Below are 19,369 nucleotides of genomic sequence, written 5' to 3'. Positions count from 1 at the left end.
AACACATTCGACCACGTAAGTGTTAAAACTACAAAAGCAATCCGGTCCTATGTGTTTTTGACTACCTCTGAAAATGGACAGGCTCAAAACGCTTGAGACCCCATTTTACCTGTATTATACCGTCGTCAACTTGTGATACACTCGACCAAAACGCATCTTTACAATGTTCTTTTAAAACGTTCTAGTTTTATTTTTGTCAAATAATTTTTTGGTTTATCTGTTCTGATTTCAAAAGAAGGCGTGTAGTGTATTCCAGTATTCATTAAACGGATATGGATACAATCACTTTTTTTTCAAATAATACAATTTAAATGAGTGAGCACATCCACCTTCCAAACAGTGTTTTTGTTTTGCTCCACAAAGGTATTATGGTTGTTTATATGGTAACACTTTGCAAAAAGGTTGCATTTGTTAATACCAATGCATTAACTTGAACGAACAACGAGCAATGTTTTTACAGCATTTTTAACCTCTGTTTAGGTTATTATCAGTTATAAAAATAAATACAACACTTGACCTTAACAGACGAGCAATCGTTTGTAACACTAATCATTAAAAACATCAGCATTTCCAATGGTTCAAAACTACAGTGTAAAATATGGCACTTGCATGCTCAGATAACATATTTTTTGAATTTCCATGTGTTCAAAATTCCTGCAAACTATATTTATCCGCACAGAGCCGAAAGAATAAACAGAACAGTTTTTTAAATTTACTCAGAAAATTGGAATATTGTGCAAAGATTCAATATAAGACACCTGATGCCACACTCTAATCAGCTAATTCCCTCAAAACACCTGCAAAGGCCTTTAAATGGTCTCTCAGTCTAGTTCTTTAGGCTACACAATCATGGGGAAGACTGCTGACTTGACGGTTGTCCAAAAGGTGACTATTGACACCATACAAGAAGGGCAAGACATAAAAGGTGATTGGAAAAGAGGCTGGCTGTTCACAGAGCTCTGTGTCCAAGCACATTAATAGAGAGGCGGAGGGAAGGAAAAGATGTGGTCGGAAAAAAAGTGTACAAGCAATAGGGATAACCACATCCTGGTGAGGATTGTGAGACAAAACCCATTCAAAGATGTGAGGGAGATTTACAAAGAGTGGACTGCAGCTGGAGTCAGTGCTTCGAGAACCACTACGCACAGACGTATGCAAGACATGGGTTTCAGCTTCGCATTCCTTGTGTCAAGCCACTCTTGAACAACAGACAGCAACAGAAGCGTCTCGCCTGGGCTAAAGACAAAAAGGACTGCTGAGTGGTCTAAAGTTATGTTCTCTGGTTAAATTAAATTTAGCATTTCCTTTGGAAATCAGGGTCCCAGAGTCTGGAGAAATAGAGAAGGCACACAATTCACGCTGCTTGAGGTCCAGTGTAAAGTTTCACAGTCAGTGATGGTTGATGTTTTCTGAGGTCCAAAATCATATACCAGGAAGTTTGAGAGCAGCTCATGCTTCCTGCTGCTGACCAACTTTATGGAGATGCAGATTTAATTTTCCAAAAGGTCTTGGTACCTGCACACAGTGCCAAAGCAACCAGTCCCTGGTTTAAGGACCATGGCATCGCTGTTCTTAATTGGCCAGCAAACTTCCCTGACCTTAACGGCATATAAAATCTATGGGGTATTGTGAAGAGGAAGATGCGATATGCCAGACCCAACAATGCAGAAGAGCTGAAGGCCAGTATCAGAGCAACCTGGGCTCTCATAACACCTGAGCAGTGCCACAGACTGATCGACTCCATGCCACGGCACATTGCTGCAGTAATTCAGGCAAAAGGAGCCCCAAATAAGTATTGAGTGCTGTACATGCTCATACTTTTCATGTTCATACTTTTCAGTTGGCCAATATTTCTAAAAATCCTTTCTTTGTATTCGTCTCAAGTAATATTCAAATTTTCTGAGATACTGAATTTGGGATTTTCCTTAGTTGTCAGTTATAATAATCAAAATCAAAAGAAAAATAAACATTTGAAATATATCGGTCTGTGTGTAATGAATGAATATGATAAACAAGTTTCACTTTTTTCACAAAACCAAACTTGGGTCTATATTCAAAGCATTCTTGGATTACAGCCATTTAAGTTTGGATAGTGCATTTTCATGTCTATTTTCACAAAGGAGGGTGACAGTTAAGGGGTTAAACGGCTATCACTATTGCAAATATCCTCTGCCTTAGATACTTCCCTCTTTCTAGTCCTTTTTTATCCTTCTCTTTAAAGTTAAACCCAGGAAGATTCCTTTAATATTAAATAAGGCTTTCCGTCTCAGTCAGTCCATGAGGGGGCGCTACCTAACCCAGCGCAAAACCAGTTAGTGCAGTTCCACCAGAACACACCCTAACCGCACATCAAAAGATGAAAGATGACCAGAGGCGTGTGGTTAAAATGACTGTGCCTAAAATGAATTACTAGCTAAAATGACACATTGATGGATAAAAGGCAGAAAAGTATAAAGGACTGAAAAACGTCAGAAAAACATAAAATATTTGCTGCTGTGTGTGTGTGTCTGCATATGCATTAAAACGTTATTTGTACCCTTTCAAGAGGGTCTGCTTATCTCAGTTCATTCCTTTCAGGAAGTCCCACTTACCTTGTTGCCAAGCAACATGATGACCACATCCTTCTGTGCGTACTCATAGATTTCAGTCAGCCAGGCCTGCATAGCAATAGACACGCAACAACAACAACAACAACAACAAGAACAAAAACACTTTGAAGGACAAGAAACACATTTGCAGTAGATATGAATGTCATTTGACAACCCACGCTAACAACAGCGAGGAAATAAGGTCCAATAAATGCATTTTTAAAGGTCTAAATGTCTGTTTGTCTTACTCTAATGTTGTCGAAGGAGGACTTTCTCGTGATGTCGTACAGCAGCAGCAGAGCTGTAAGGGAAAGGACAGTACGTTCAAGTCACGCAGTATGATTCAGAGCTGAGCTTTATTAGTAATCAAACTCTGACTCGAGTCTGCCTTGTTCGTCAGGAATTGTGACAGTACAGATGTCACTGCAGCACTGAACGTTTTACACAGACTGAGACTAAAATGAAACACTCTACTGAGAAACTGACTTGCGTTAAAGATTTATTCTAACAGAGTTCAGACCAGCGGTTGACCAACATGATGTTTTTATTGATCGAAAAAAATGCAATAACTAGAGAGCAGAGCTAATGATGACTGGTATAATGCCAATATACATTCACCGCCATTTTATTAAATTAGGTACACGCATTCAACTGCCCATTAATGCAAATATCTAATCAGCCGATCACAGCGATGGATCTGCTGAAGTTCAAACTAAGCATCAGAATGGGGAAGAAAGGTGATTTAAGTGGCTTTGAACGTGGCATGACTGGTGCCAGATGGGCCGATCTGAGTGTTTCAGAAACTGATGATCTACTGGGATTTTTACAGACAACCATCTCTAGGGTTTTACAGAGAATATGCTCTGAAAAGAGAAAATATCCAGTAAGCGGCAAAATATCGGAGGAATGTTTCCAGGAACATGTTGAATCTATGCAATAAACATTTATTTTAAGCAATATTTATTATTTAGTTCACTTAAAGAAAAAAATATAAAATAAAATATAATATATAAAATATAAAAATAAAACAAAACAATAAGTAAAATATAAAACAAGAAAGCAAAAAAAAAAAAAAAACGCATTACAAAAGTAAAGCGAAAGCATTGCAAAAAGCAAAGAAAAATATGAATAAAAACAAAGCAAAACAAATAAAATCAAAGCAAAACCAAACAAAAAATCTAATCAAAGCAACAAAAAAAGGTTAAAAAAACAACAACAAAGCAAATGCATCAAAGAAAAGCAAAAAAAAAATTAAAATCAAAAACTAAATCAAAAACACAAAAAGCAAAACATAAAACCAGAAAACAAAAAACAAAACAAAATAACTACAAAAACAAAATGAATTAAAAAAACTAAAAAATTTCCATAAACATATTTATTGAATGACTAAATATTTTATATTGTTGTTACCACCATTTCAAAAAATGAATAAGTCACTCGAGGCTGAACATGTTTGATTTGACCAGTTTCCTCAGCTTTGTTTCAGGCATAAGAAGAGCCGTGACTCACGGTAAAATCATGGTGATGCACGGCCTCTCGTGACATACTGCTTTAATGAGGCACGCCATACGATGTGTCAGATTTCATAGGGAAGGCGTCATATTTACCCTGAGCGTCTCTGTAGTACGCGTGAGTAACGCTGCGGAACCGCTCCTGACCGGCCGTATCCCAGATCTGCAGGAGAGCAGCGTTAACATGTGAGCCTTCATTTACTGTACATTAACATGAATCATATCTCAAATGTGGCAAAGAGGGAAACCTGAAAAAGGCATTAAGAATATCCTAAAGTAACAGACGTCAAGTCAGATGATTTGAGACGCCAATCAGGACAGGTTCAACACAGTACTCACATACTGATAACAACACCTCTGACTAGAGGTATATATTTGTATTTAGATGATTGCTTACCTGGAGTTTGACCTTCATGTTATCCACTGTCACCACCTTATTCTACAACAGGAAGAAAACAAAACAGCTGTAGCCATTAACTTACACCATTAAAACCACAACACACTGTTTCTGACAGACAAAATAATGAACGGTAAATACTTTGTTATTCAAGGAAATCATACCATACCACACACACACACACACACACACACACACACAACTAAAGTGAGATCTCTAACTGTGCCATTCAGCTTTTGTGTGGCCAGTCTCTCCCCAGGGACTTAATTACATAGCAAAGATGAAATAACAGACCAGCTCCCTGCTTAATTTCCTGTTGACGTCAGCTGTTACTTCCTTTGTGAGCAAAACGTTTTTAAAAAAAAAAATCACACCTTCTGCACCGAGAGGACCAGGCTTATCAGATGTTTTCGTGCACCAAATGGCAGTGCAATCAGAGACGTCACTCACACAAATGGAAGTGAGATTTTCAGAGATGAGTAATTATCATCCGCAGACATTCACATACATCTACAGGAAACCATTTAGGCCCGACCAATCCTTCAGCGCAGTTAATGCTGACGGATCAAAAAGCGTGGGTGTTTGAAGCTGAAGTGTGTCAATTGTTTGCTTACTTTCTCCTTTCTAGGCTTGATTTGGAGACACAACTGAAAGTATGTTTATTTTGTAGGTGCGTAGAAATTAGACAAAATATCTGACGTAACGTTACCGTACATAATCCTTTAATTTCCATCATCAAACAGTTCTCAGACCAAAGTAATAATGTTTGAACACCAATGAAATGCTGGAGCGTTCCTCATCGATTAACCTGTTAAGCTGATTTCTAAATTTTGAAAAAATCCTAAGAAATGTATACTCAGACTAAAACAAATACAGTTTGTGAATCCTTTGCACTAAAAGCATAATTATGGTCTCATTTGAAAGCAGACACCTGGCAGTTTACTGTAAAGTCAAAATGATAATATTTTTTATAATAAAAAAAAGCTATAATAAGCTTCAAAGTTTTGTAAAGTTATTAGAAATTTATTTGTATGATATATCTTTATGAAAATAAAATTGAAGTGGGCCTTGGAGAAATCTAGAAATGCACTACAGCTAAAGCCACAAGTCTGACCATGTTATATTTCAGATCTGAAGATGATCAGTCTAAAACTCTGCATTTTATTAAACGTTTTACAAGATCGTTTCATGTGATTTTATTTTGAGATATCGCTGAAATATCAACTGATGTTTATTGCCACATCTTCTCAGCTTTCAGTCGCTGTATTGCCTCTATTGTTTAGAGGTGCAAACTGCCCCATTCAGTTTGTCTCCCCGGCATTCACACTTCTGCGGACTGGTTATGGCTCCAATTATTATTCTTTTGTCTGCATTATAATTACTAACGATTCTCTATTCAAACTGTTCTATTCAAACCTCATTTCTAAATCAAACCTCTCACTTTACCCTCACTGAGGCTCTATTGAATGCATTTCGTCCAAATAAGCATTTCAGTAGTTTTACATTTAGAAAATGTTCATAAAAATAAAGTATTTACTCAGTAGCAGGTGCATCTAGGGCAAGCTAGCATGTTAGCTTAGCACACCAGCAAAACAACAATTTATACGATTAAAATCATGTTTTATTCAAAACTTGCTTCATATCACTTTATAATTTATAAGTCGAGTGTTTTATATAACAATATGTGATCTCATATAGCTTCGGGTCAAAAAATCTGACAGAAAATATACAATGCTAAAAGCTATGTGGAATAGCATTGCATTATAAATATCATCTATTATGAAACCACCCAACATGGCATAAAGAACACAGACCAACCATATATTGCCGCGATTGTGTGTTTATTGTCTTAAAACGTGTTTATCTGCATAAAATAGCGATCTGACGATCCCAGGGAGCTGTGTGGATATGTCCATATGTCAGATACTTCCTGAATGTCACATGGTGTGTCTGTTCTTCATGTGTTCCCCATGGGGTGAATTTTCAGTAGTACAGCTTTCCAGCGCCCTCCGGCTGCCAGAATGAATTGAAAACACAGCATATCACAGCCTACTGCTCTCATAATCACACATCCGCGGATTTTGGATAAAGATTGAATAAATAATACTTCTCTGTATAGAAATTTGACTCAAACGTGTGAGAATCTATCAATATTTCTCCACATCTGCACACTTTTGAAGTAAAAGCCCTGAGGGAAGTTGTTTTGTCGAGTGTCTTCATGACGACCAAGGAGGATTTTTTTATGAATGGGAGCAAATGACGCGCATATTACAATCAAAAGGTAGCGACGCCCAAGATCATATTCATAACTCCTGGAACATATTAACACATTACGGTCACTATAAGACTTTGAGAATAAAACAGAGGTAAAAAAATTAAACTTTAGTCTTAGATCTTTTTAATGATGTATAGTTTTTCAAGGTAATTACTTACATCTGATAGTAATTTTGAGCTAATTTAAACAAAGAGACCTTCAGTGCGTCCTCGTGACGGTTATCAGGCTAGAGATCCTACACACAGCTTCCTTGATTTAAGTCACTTTCTTGAGGTTCAGAAATGTTTAAAAGAACATTTCATGTTCCGTCACATTCATGTTGTTCCTAACATGCATAACTTATTCCATGGAAAACAAAAGGAGAACTTTTGAAGACTGTTCAGGCTGTTCTTCTACACACAAGACTGAAGGGTAATGGGGATGCTGTCAAAGCACAGTAAACAGAGGCCCATGTGACTTGTGTTTTCAAAACTCGTATGATATCGAGGGCAGTTTTGTTATAGAAAAAATGTGTTTTTGGTAATTGAAAAAAAGGTTAAATAAAATAAACTTAGCCCAGGTTTTTAGTGACCCGAGAAATCTTTCACCCTGCTCCTCATTATTATTATTTTTTTTTAGTATTCCTTCTTAGTATTCCTCAGTCAACTCATATAAAATAAACAATACAAAAAATAACAAAATTATAAAATAATGCCTGTTTTCCCTAGCCTGACGTGGTCATACTCAATTCTAGTCAGAATATGAGTCTGATACTGCTCCATTGTAGCCTAGAAATCTAGACGCACCCTAGCGGCAGCAAATTTAATCCGCCTGCGAGTATCGTCTAGCAACTCTCAATACCCTTCTGAGCTGTATTCGCCAAACTCTTGCCGGGCCAATCACATCGTGTATAGAGTCGGTGGGTGGGGCCATAATGACGACGGCCGAGTTGCGCTTGCGTGCTTCTAGTAAACACAGAAACTGGCGAACGGCGGTCTTACGAATCAGCTTTGACCGCGACTCTGGAAGACTTGGAGTTAAGCTTTTCTCTGAGAAAAGAACAAAGTACGGCACTGAAGTCATTCTTAAAAAGGGAAGATGTATTCGGAGTTTTGCCGACCGTATACGGCAAATGTTTAATCTGTCAACTAGCTCTGCTTCACCTTCGTTGCTCTGGTTGGTGGTAGCGCTATCCTATCGCGTGCAGAGGGAGTTTGAAAGCCAACCGTTTATCCCGCCCCTCGGATTGAGCCCTGCCTATTGGGAGTTTCCTGACCAAAACATCTTGATGTGGGTCTGGCTTGTCAGGCTAGCTCCATTGGGCTGTGATTATGGGGCGTGTTTCAACTGAACCAGGAAAGACCTCAATTGGACACACCTACAACCAATCAGAGCAACGAAGCGACGCATTACGCTATTTGTCGAATGTCAACAGAACTCAACTGCACTGTGTTGCCAAGTCCGCGTTATTTCGCGGGTTGTTTTCCATGTCCGTGGGTTGAAGCGACTATTATGTGATATATAGACGCATGAGTGTGAATTTTAGCAGGCAACCTTGCCAAAATAACACACATTTTATCCCCCAAACGCCATTTTTTCCCATGAGAACACAGTTGCTTACCAACATGATCATCATTTCTGAGAGAAATAGTGAAGGTGAATGCATATACGAACAAGCTCTCCGTTTAGGATTTGAACAAATATAATCCAAGCGCCTTTGATGACGTGCATGATTACGTTACTGTTGATCATCTGTCCATCATTGTCTAAAGCCCGCCCTGATGATTTCATTGGTCCGATCAGTTTCTGTTCGGGGATAATTACTCCTCTATGGATCGAGTCCAGACCGAACCACCCGAGCTCAAATATTGTGGATGGGGTTGAGTTCGGGTGGCATCCAGGCTAGGTTTTCCCATTCATTTTTTGTAAAAAATGTATAGGGTCGCTAACGACCCGAGGTGTGTAACAGTGCAAGTATATTTTTTTCTGTACAATAATTAAATCTTTGGTGATTGAATAAGTGCACTTCACCTTTACTCCTCAAGGTTTCATACACCTGGTGCAATGCAACACTAGTGTTTTTTGTTAGTTTCAGCCCGTCATCATTTTCTCCTCCCATTCCACTTTAAATAGCAAATGCACTCGCGCACATCTGTTCGCCCATGGGCGTGCTGGCCTGAAAACAAGGTGTGTTCAGGAGCATTGTTGGAGTGTTGCTATTTTGAGAAAATGAGACAACAGTATTTTTTGTTATTTAAAGAGCAAAGTAACTTAATTTACGATATGGACTCGACAGAATTGCCAACATGCAAGTAAGCGTTATATGAATTCACGCAAAATCTAAGTATAATGCCATAGATCTAAATAAAATGCTATAATCGACCCTTTTTATGATTAGTTAACCTTGGGAGCTAAAATAGTAAAAACGTGCAAGTTTTTGAGAGAGTTAAGCATTTAATACTAACTATTTCATGTGCAAAGGTGTTAGCTAATCACAGCAGTGGGCGTTTACATCTGATACAGTTCATATCAGATGCTAAAATCAGGGTATGAATAGTGCCTTTTATTTCTGAATTATTTTTTGTAAAAATATGTTTTGTTATAATTATTTTAACATTATAAGTGCACCCCAGGAAGCATCAGTTCATGGCCCCTTTAAGTAACTATTAAAATAAAACCTGCTATTTAATTATGATAGATCGATCGATCGATCGATAGATAGATAGATAGATAGATAGATAGATAGATAGATAGATAGATAGATAGATAGATAGATAGATAGATAGATCGAGAGAGAGATATAGATAGATAGATAGATAGATAGATAGATAGATAGATAGATAGATAGATAGATAGATAGATAGATAGATAGATAGATAGATAAAAGCTCATTTAAAATATTAATACCTTCTATAAAATAAAAAAAGACAAAATATTGCAAAATTTCTGCATATTTAATCATCACTTAATTCAAACCTGACACAATGGGTCTTGAATAGCTGAATGTATAAGAACATTAAAATTAGATTTAATAACTAGAGGAACAGATGAAATTCACACATTGTGCTAAATTTCTCCTTTTGTGATTCACAGGAGGGAATAAAAACATGTTTGAAGCAACAGGGAAGTAAATGATGACAAAACTGTTTTCGTGGTTGACTAACAAACACAAATGCATGCTTCGGCTGCTTAAAACGCCTTCCAGGAAGTTCAGCATAAAAATGAAATCAGAGCACAGCACAAAGCAATTTGAGAAGAACATTAACTGTTCAATAGGAGCGCAGGTATGCCTCTATTGTTCCTTCCATCACTAATGCATTTCTGACTTGAATGAAAACACTATTGTTTTTCTTGACAGAACTGCGTTCAGCAGAGCTCAGATGTCTCATTCTTTCTCTGAGGGCAAAGCCATCACAAGCGGCAGAATAAGATAAACTGAAATCCAATGACAAAAATGGTAGCGATGATTAGGCTGGGAACTGGGAACTGCTTTTTCAGAACGCTTACATTTAAAAAAATAAATAAATAAATGCAGGAATGTTCCATGCATAATCTTCTGTTAACAGATCTTGATTGCATGCATTCTTCCACTTTTAGTCTTACAAATTATTGGTATATTATGTTTGAAACTTAAATTTCTAATACAAAACAAAACCGTCTTTATTTATTTATTCTCATGTTGTTCCAAACCCGTATGACATTATTTGTGCCACAAAATGCTGACCAAGCTTATGAATAAATTTCATTTATGAAATAACCAATACAATCTGACAACAGCTGTCTCATAAATGTTGTTCGCACCAATAATGTACAATTCTTTTACAACCGTTTGTTCTCGTTCTCGAATCTGAGAGCATTTTCCAATCATGTGATATTTTACCAGGATCAGCACAGGAAACATTTCGTCGCTTGTATCACTCCGCTTGCAGCATTTTTCACAAAGAGAAAAGTTTTCTTTTCTCAGAGAAAAGCTTAACTCAAGTCTTCCCGAGTCGCGGTCAAAGCTGATTCGAAAGACCACCGTTCGCCAGCTTCTGTGTTTACTAGTAATACGCAATCTCAACTCTGCCGTCATTATGTTAAGCCCCGCCCACCGACTCTATACACAATGTTATTGGCCTGACCAGAGTTTGGTTTTTACAGCTCAGACTTGTATTGAAAGTTGCTAGACGACACTCGTGGCAGATTAGATTTGCTGCCGCTAGGGTGCGGCTAAATTTCTAGGCTACAGATGCACTTTTTTGGGCTTAAATTTTTGAGTTGCCATTATGAAGCTTGGAAGAGCCAGGATATTTTTTAATATTACTCTGACATTTAATATTACACTGGCTTTAGTGAGCTATCCCTTTTAGTCGACGATGCCTAGTCGTCATCTCCACAGTGGACACGCCTATGTGACTATTTGTTTTCCACTTGAATTTGTTTTGTTTTTTTAAAGTTGACTTTAAGCTTTCGATAGATATGATATTCTATCAGGCAAGTATATCCTGAGATTCGGTTCATTTTTGCGACATGCTCAAGTTCACTGAGACCGAGACTGCAGAAAGCACATTGTTTGTTATTTTACCAAAGCACAACATTTTGTTGTCATTGTGAGTTTACAGAAATAAAAGTAGACCCTTTACAGTTTGCATTTCTCTTATCTGTATGACAAAAATGAAGTAAGCGTGCTCTTCAAACAAACACTTTGATAATAGCGCACATTTAGGTTAATGTTAGAACAAGTTGACTAAGTTGCTACTACTTGCATGTTTTAAGTGATAATCCACATTTGAGTTTGATGAATGATGAGCGAATGTTTGGATTTCCTGCCGTTAATGATCAGTCCGTCACAGCCTGTGTGATTTCGCCACTTCCTGTGGAGGTGTTTTTTCTCTTACTATCCGACTAATACAATTTGGTCGACCAAGCCTCTTCTAGTCTACTAACGGTTAGTCGACTATTAGGGGGCAGCCCTAGTATCTACTCTTTATTATGTACATAAATGGACCACGGTGAACATATTTAGACAGGTTGTGACGTCACATTTTACAACGCTCAGTACGACCTTCTTGGCCTTTGGGAAAGTTTTTATAGCAGCCGGAGCTTCTAACAGCAGCTGCAATGAAATGGCGATTGGCTCTTATTTAAAAGGCGGGACTTATTCTACACATGGTACTTCTTTCAATTCATAGTAATATGAGTGACCCATCTTTGTGTATATATATCTTTGGGTAAAGGTAGATTGCTGCTCTTCCATACAAAATAAAACAGAATGGTGACCAATATTTTCAGAGAATAACGACTTACATTTTGGTCTGTTCTTCACACAAAGCTATTTTATGACTTAAGGCTTGGGATATAGTGAGATTGTGCTTCTTTCAGGGTTTTTTCCACTGCATTAAAGAGGAGTGACTTGAGGGAGAGAAAAATGACAGAATCTTTATTTTTCTGTGAACTATCCCTTTAAATCAGTTTCAGTCAGGAACAAATATTGATGGCACTTCTTCGAAAGCACTAAAGGAATCAATAAAGGAAAGTTAAAAGACCGGGATCAAAGCCAGAATCATTCAATCCTTTACCATTTCCATTCCTACATTGATGATGATATATGGCTATAGGATATTCATTAGTTGCTCTAGTTGATCTGTCCAAGTCTTAACCTATTATTTGAGAAATTTAACAATAAATGCCCTGTACCTGTATCAATGTCAAGGACCTTTTGACACTGGAAAGTATATTGATTTAGGAAAAACATACATATTTCATGGCCTCTGCATATCCAGCATAAATCAACCATAGCCATCAATTTGTTGTAATGGCTTTCAATTTCTCTGGCATCAGACTTGCTCCGCTCTGGCTCCCACACATCCTCATGCTGAGCAAGTGCTACAAGGAAGAGCCCAAAATAGACTCAGGCTATAGTGCTGCTGCTGTGCCATTCAAAAAAAAAAATACCAGCACAGAAACGCATCGCTGTTTCCCTGAGCCACGGCAGATAAGATGCTTAATTTCAGACTAATTTTAGCCGTTGTTGGCAGGCAATCAAAGAATACCGTGTCTTTAAACTTCCTAAAGACGCCTTCTGTCTCAAAGCATGACACTTTCTTCTTGATTCTGACGTTAGGATCTGGTCAACGCCACGTGCAAAACCTTGACTATTTCAAGGTCTTTAGCCAACCTTCACTTCCTTGCAAAAACACATACTGTGAAACCAAACTGACTGTCTTGGCTTGAGGGCAAATATCTATTTGTGGCGCATGACCAACTTTATTTCCCTCCAATAAAACACGCCAACTGACAGCAGCCTTTTGAAATAACATATGTTGGTGTGTTTACCATGATGACCCAAAAAACAAACACAAAAAGTCACCAAAACTTCACCACACAGCACTGATGCAGTTAAAACACAGTCTCTCTCTGAGAAAATAAACTAAATATTTTCCAATCAGGTGCTCTCTATAATGAGAATGCCACTAAAAATAACAACTAGCTAATTATGGTTCCCAGCAGTGATGTAAACAAAATCCAACTGGCTATATTTTATTATTATTATTAACCCTATAACGGTCACCCCCTTTTTGAGAATAGATGTGAAAAGGCACTATCCAAAATTAAATGGCTTTGGAATATAGACCCAAGTTTGGACTTCTTTTAAAGAAGACATTCAGCAGCACTTCAACAACAACAAAAATAAAATAAAAAATGAAAGTATGAAGGTGATGGAAGTTTAAATTTACTGCAAATGAAATGTACTAAATATTTATTTTATAGAAAGTATATATTTTTTTCATAAAACATTTTTTTACTGTAACATTACTATTAAATCAAAGCAATGGGTCTAATCGTGTTGTGTTCCAAATTCAAAGTTGATAGCACACAAATTTAAGTTCCCATAAGATTTTGCTTAGGCGCTGTACCAAATATTGCCACCGGGTGACATCCATATAATGCATTCTCCTGTAACAATGCATTTTTGTCCAAATATCACTAAATACAGAACCTTGAGACTCAGATGTTTCCGACGAAATATGCATTTTGTCAAGATTAGAAAACATTGATTATAAAGTATTTAAAATCAATTTTGCAATATGAAACCTGACACTAGGGGAGGAGCCTGCTAAAAAAAATTAGGAGTAACGTTTCCATGGTAACGCAACATCCAATTTCAAACCAGTTTTCACAGAATGAGTACAATTATGCAAGTTCGTGAGTCCATAAGCTTTCAAATGATACCTACTTTATAGGGATGGCTCGATACCATAATTTTGGCTTCGGTACGGTACCACAATCTAATACCGAAGTAACGATATTTAATCAATACCACACGGTCTGATATTAGCGCGTAAGAAATCTTGTAAGAAATAATTGCAGCAAAAATCTCTCAAAATTAGCAAATTGCTTCTGGTTTTAAAAGACATTGCACCTACACTAAAGCAATCTGCACAATCCGATTCACCATTTCACATTTGTCTCGGGGTGGATAACGGAAATAATTTGAACATGCAAGCAATTTAATAGCATTTCGTAGTAACAGTTACAGGAAATATGAGCTCATAACAACGACACACAAACACAATCCTGTAACTTAGAGCTTGCATATTACAAATTAAGTTTCCTTAAACAGTCAAATTCACAGAATTATGTAAAAATGTCTGTCTTTAGTGAGTATTCACATAAACACAGGCGGTTGTGTCTAACGCGAATGTAAATAGTGCAATAGTATGCAAATATTATGAGATCTAAATGTCATTGCTTGAAACGAAAGCTGGAGATTGTGATATTCGATCTTATGTTAGGCTATTTATGTGCGTTTGATCAGTGTAAAAAGAAAATAAATGTCTAAATTAGATGGTTTAAATGATTCACTGACCTGTCAATCTCTTAAGAAGTCTTAAAGTCAGAATAGTGACAGATGCTTCTTGGCTAGGTTTGATGGTTCTTCATCAGTTTTATAAGCAAAGTAATTACAAATTTCACTTCTACTCCTCTCTTTATTAATTCGTTTTGGGCATCTTGAGTGAGATTCAACCATAAACAGTAAAAGAAATGGACAGAGCTATCCCATTGACTTCAACGGCCGAAAATGAGGCCAATCAGAGGCACTCACTTCCTGATGGCTGAGCGAACTGCGTAGGCTCAGACTGAGCTTGACGACGTAGATGTGACGTGAGCCTTCTGTCTGACAGCTGTAGGTCTTCTAGTAGTTGTGGAAAGTGAAATCTGAATCACGTTGTTTAAATATTTTCTCCCGTTGCTTTTGGCTCACTATGGACTTCTCCCCGTTCTTCTCTCTTGACTTTATCGGACTTTATGTCTCCACGTCCCCCCGACTGTCTCATAGACAGTAAAGATTGCCTGCGAGCGTCTCCTCAGGTCTATACGGTAATTTCTTAACTGTGCGACAAAGTCGCGTTGGTTATGACGCAATCGTTAGCCTATTTTTACAAAAACAGCTTCTACGGGGCGATAGTGTAAGATACAAGATAGTGTAATGTAAGATACAGGGTAATGGAGCCTTTTATGCATTGTCGTGTTTCTTTATAAATAAACAATGGACAAATGGAGTCTGTAAACGCCTCAGATGTAAAGTTATTCACTGTCAAAGTGACTCAAAAATGAATGGGAGTCAATGGGATGCTAACAGCAGGTGATGGCTTGGTTAGCAATGGCCCCCCCCCTATGGGTGGAACGCTTTCCGAGTGCTAGATTACCCCCTTGGATTCAACTGCTTTATCCATTTTGTTCGTCTATTTTGTCGTCCCATTTGCAGGTTGTTTCGGGTCAGAGTGGCTAGCGAGCTGCCATCTAGCAGTGAACTTCAGAATGGCAGCATATACCGAAATGTGCAAAATCATGATATTGTACCGTTTTAAATAAAATATACCAGTATTTTTCCAGTATCGGTATACCACGCATCCCTACTACTTTATAATGATTAGTAAAATATGTGATAGGAAAAAAGTGGGGATGATGACAGTTAAGGGGTTAAATGGGATGGGCCCTTTGCAAACTATTTTATGGGGTCTTTAAATTCGCAGTGAAATGGAAGTAACAGATCCTTTCTTCTGAATTGTGAAGTAAATCTGATTAGAGTAACTGATTATCGAAAAACGTAGGGCGAACTTGGTTCTATGCATTGGTTGTGATTAGACTTTTTTTAAATGTGCCACTGCTCTCATAAAATGAATGCAATCGTGTATTTGAAAGAGGCACGGGGTTCTGCATACGTCACCAGAGATAAGTGACGTTTTTGACAGGAAGATCAAAAAACAAACACATGACTAGATAATTAGTTCACAATAAGATGAAGAAAAGGAATTCAGAAAATAGATATGGTGAATTTCCATTTTATGCCAACTTTGAAAAGCAAACAAGTTTTAGTTTTGAAACTTAAGTTTTCAGTTACATTTTTTCTCAAGACCCAAAGTGGTACGGGGCGATGGGTTAATCATTTAGCCAGACTGAAACGTGAATGAGCATCGGATTGGCCTGTTATATCCAAACACTCCAAGACTTCACAGATTGATCTATCAGAGAAGCTGGTGGACTGCACCAACAGTTCTTCAGAAGACCACAGAGATCTGCACAGTTTAACGGCAATGGACAGTGAACACACACGCACACACACACAACCTCTGGATGACAAAGTGTCTGAACAGCTTACTGGCACTGACACCAAATGTTAAAACGGGTCATTTTTTTCAAGCATCATATTGTAATCTTTCGCATCTGAGGTCCACTTGTAATGTTAGATTTTGACTAATATTTCACTGACCCTGAGGATTAAAAGAGACAATTTTGGAACATAAAAGATCATATTTTGAAGGATGTTAGTAATCAAACCGTTCTGGTGCCCAGTCTACCCACTGACTTCCATTGAATGGACAAAAACAGGCATTTCTCAAAATATCTTCTTTTACAGTTCCATAGCCTACATAAAGAAATTAAACAGGTTTGATATGACATACAAGTGAATAAATTAAATTTTGGGTGAACTATCAATGTAAGCCTCTGTGGTCAAAACTTTTGTGGTCAGTTTAGCTTTTAAAAAATTTTTTAAAAACTTTTTTGCAAAAATGAATGGGAAATTAATTTCATCTAGTGGAGACGTTTGGTACTTCGCCCAAACAAAATAGACTGAAAGCTCAATTCTGGAGATATCAACCTCAAATTTGGAACACATCTTGTTTAGATTTATGGCTTTGATTTTCCACACAGTTTTAGAGTAAAATGTGTTTTGGAAAATATAATAATAATAATAATAATACTTTATTATTATTATTATATGTCATTATTATATTATATTATTATATGGAAAATATGTCATAACTAAACATGGTGAATTTTTCTTAGCAATAAAGGTAACTTTTTTGTTGGTTTAGTCCAATTCAGCAATAATCTGCCACGTGTTGTCTTTAAAGGTCCCGTTTTTCTTTTGTTTTTGAAGCCTTGATTATGTTCATGTTTCGTGTAAAAAACTAAGTATTTTTCACAAAATTTACTTATCTGTACAGCGCTGTTTTCTCTGTCCTAAAAACGGCCTGATGATTTCCTTGTTCTATGAAGTCCCTCCTTCAGAAACACGTAACGAGTTCTGATTGGGCCAGCGCTTCCCGTGTTGTGATTGGACAGCAGCTTAGTGCACTTTGCCCGGAAATGTCCCGCCTCTTACCATAACGGGGCGATGCAAGCGCTGAATGCGGGCTCTTCTTCACGTGAGAGAGCAACAAGACCACGCCCCCTATTTTGTGTGTTCTTGTGGGCGGAGGGTTAGTCAACAAACGCTTCTAGTGACGTCATTCCTGAAGGAAGTGCAGAGGTGTAGTCCAAACCGGCCGTTCGCTGTAGGCTTTGAAAGGGAACTTCTGTTAAATAAAATATCTCGCTTGGCATTGAACTTTGAGCTTTATAATTTTACAGGTATTATTTATGCTCTAACAGCAACATTACACACTAACTAAAGTTTGAAAGATGGAATTGCGAAGAACGGGACCTTTAAAAAGAGACTAAACGCAAGCCTGTTCTCCAAAGCCTTCAATATTTAACACAGTTCAAGTTGGGAATTTCATTGTCAGCTCAAAAAGTGAATAGATGGATTATAACTACTGCATACATACAATTAAGTACCACAAGATCCAATAAAATTACAAAATATTAAATAAATAAACATGATCAAACTAAAACATAACAGTCATTTCATTGAAGTAAAAAAGGGTAATTTTTTACTGCCAAGCGAGAGCACCAGAGGGTTTAGTCTTTGGAATAATTCATAAGAAATGATCAACAGTGCAGCGGCTTTGCTTTCGGGTCTAATATCTTCTGCACTTCAATAACAGCCTTGGCAAAGCTGCATTTTATTATGACATTTGTGTGATTCATAAAACAATCTGCACTAAAATGTGCAACTCAAACTGTTAGGATCAAACTGAAACAATTGTGGACACTGTTGAAAAATAACAATCTTTCTTAACATCAGGGAAAGGATACTTCTATAGTTAGTTAAACACAGATCATAGGCCTGTTCATGCTGAGGACGATAACTATAAATGTAGCAATGTCTATAACTATAAAATTTTAATAATTGTTCTAATTCTATGAGAACAGGAAATGTTCTCAGGACACATTCTGGCAAGGTTCTAGAACAAACGTTCTTCAACACTGTAAAACATTGTTGGTTTAAAGGTGCAGTGTGTAGTTTTTATGATGTTCTAGGACAAAACCGAAATATAATATACATTTGTGTTTAGTGGTGTATAAAGACCTTACATAATGAACAGTTATGTTTTTATTACCTTAGAACGAGCCATTTTTATCTCCATTCACCGCAGGTCCCTTTACAGTGAGGTCGCCATTTTGCGGCATCATGTTTCTACAGTAGCCCTAAAGGGACAAACTACTCTACAGAGCGCTAGCTACTCTCTGCTGTCTCAGACGACCAAATCTTTGTCCTGTGTCAGCCACCGTAGCTTCTCTATGAGCAAAAGGGAAGGGTGACTGGTGGGCGGTTTCAATTCACAACCTCACCACTAGATGACGCTAAAATTCACATACTGCACCTTAACGCAAGTTATGGTTGCCTTAAAATTTAGTTCATTGAAATTTTAAAATTGAGTTAATTTAGCAAATGAGATTTGCTTAATAAATATAAACTCAAAATAGTATGTTATCGGAACCAAATTACTTATCTAAAGTTGATTATCTATTTGACAATTGATCAAAAGTTGTGATGACAAATCATGAAAATCATTTTTTACAGGGAAGCAAAATTAATAGAACATTCGATCAATGTTCTCAAAACATTAGCATATACATTGTTCATGGAACTTTTTCTGAAACATTTTATTTGGATATTCATCTGAAAGGTTTTTCTTTCTCCTTTAAAAAAAATGTTAATACATCAGAACATTCTGGTATTTCTAAGGTTTGCAAATGACAAAATGTTAGCTTAATCTTCTCTAACATCCACAAAACCAAGAAAATGATCTAAAACATTTAAAAACTGGTCTTTTTGAACGCTCAGAAATAGCGGTTTCATTACTTGATGTGAAAACATTAGTAAACCGTTCGCCCACACCACAACTATAACAACAGAGAAACGATATCAAGAAAATCACTTTCAGAACGATTGTTTTCCTGC

At 37.2% G+C, this 19,369-nt stretch overlaps 1 protein-coding gene across 2 annotated transcripts in view; it reads right to left on the bottom strand.

Annotated features, from left to right (window-relative positions):
* The window catches only part of LOC137092950 (ras-related protein Rab-37-like), a 64,791-nt gene that overhangs the window by 15,831 nt on the left and 29,591 nt on the right, over positions 1–19,369 (bottom strand). For both annotated transcript variants that reach the window (XM_067457521.1, XM_067457530.1), the window contains exons 3-6: positions 4,497–4,538; positions 4,196–4,262; positions 2,837–2,889; positions 2,592–2,657 (exon numbers count right to left, since the gene is read on the bottom strand). In XM_067457521.1, the coding sequence (XP_067313622.1) occupies positions 2,592–2,657; positions 2,837–2,889; positions 4,196–4,262; positions 4,497–4,538 (228 nt within the window). The remainder of the gene's footprint in view (positions 1–2,591; positions 2,658–2,836; positions 2,890–4,195; positions 4,263–4,496; positions 4,539–19,369) is intronic.

Source organism: Pseudorasbora parva, chromosome 2 (assembly GCF_024679245.1).
Source record: "Pseudorasbora parva isolate DD20220531a chromosome 2, ASM2467924v1, whole genome shotgun sequence".
NCBI lineage: Eukaryota > Metazoa > Chordata > Actinopteri > Cypriniformes > Gobionidae > Pseudorasbora > Pseudorasbora parva.
This window is presented reverse-complemented; position numbering and strand designations above follow the sequence as displayed.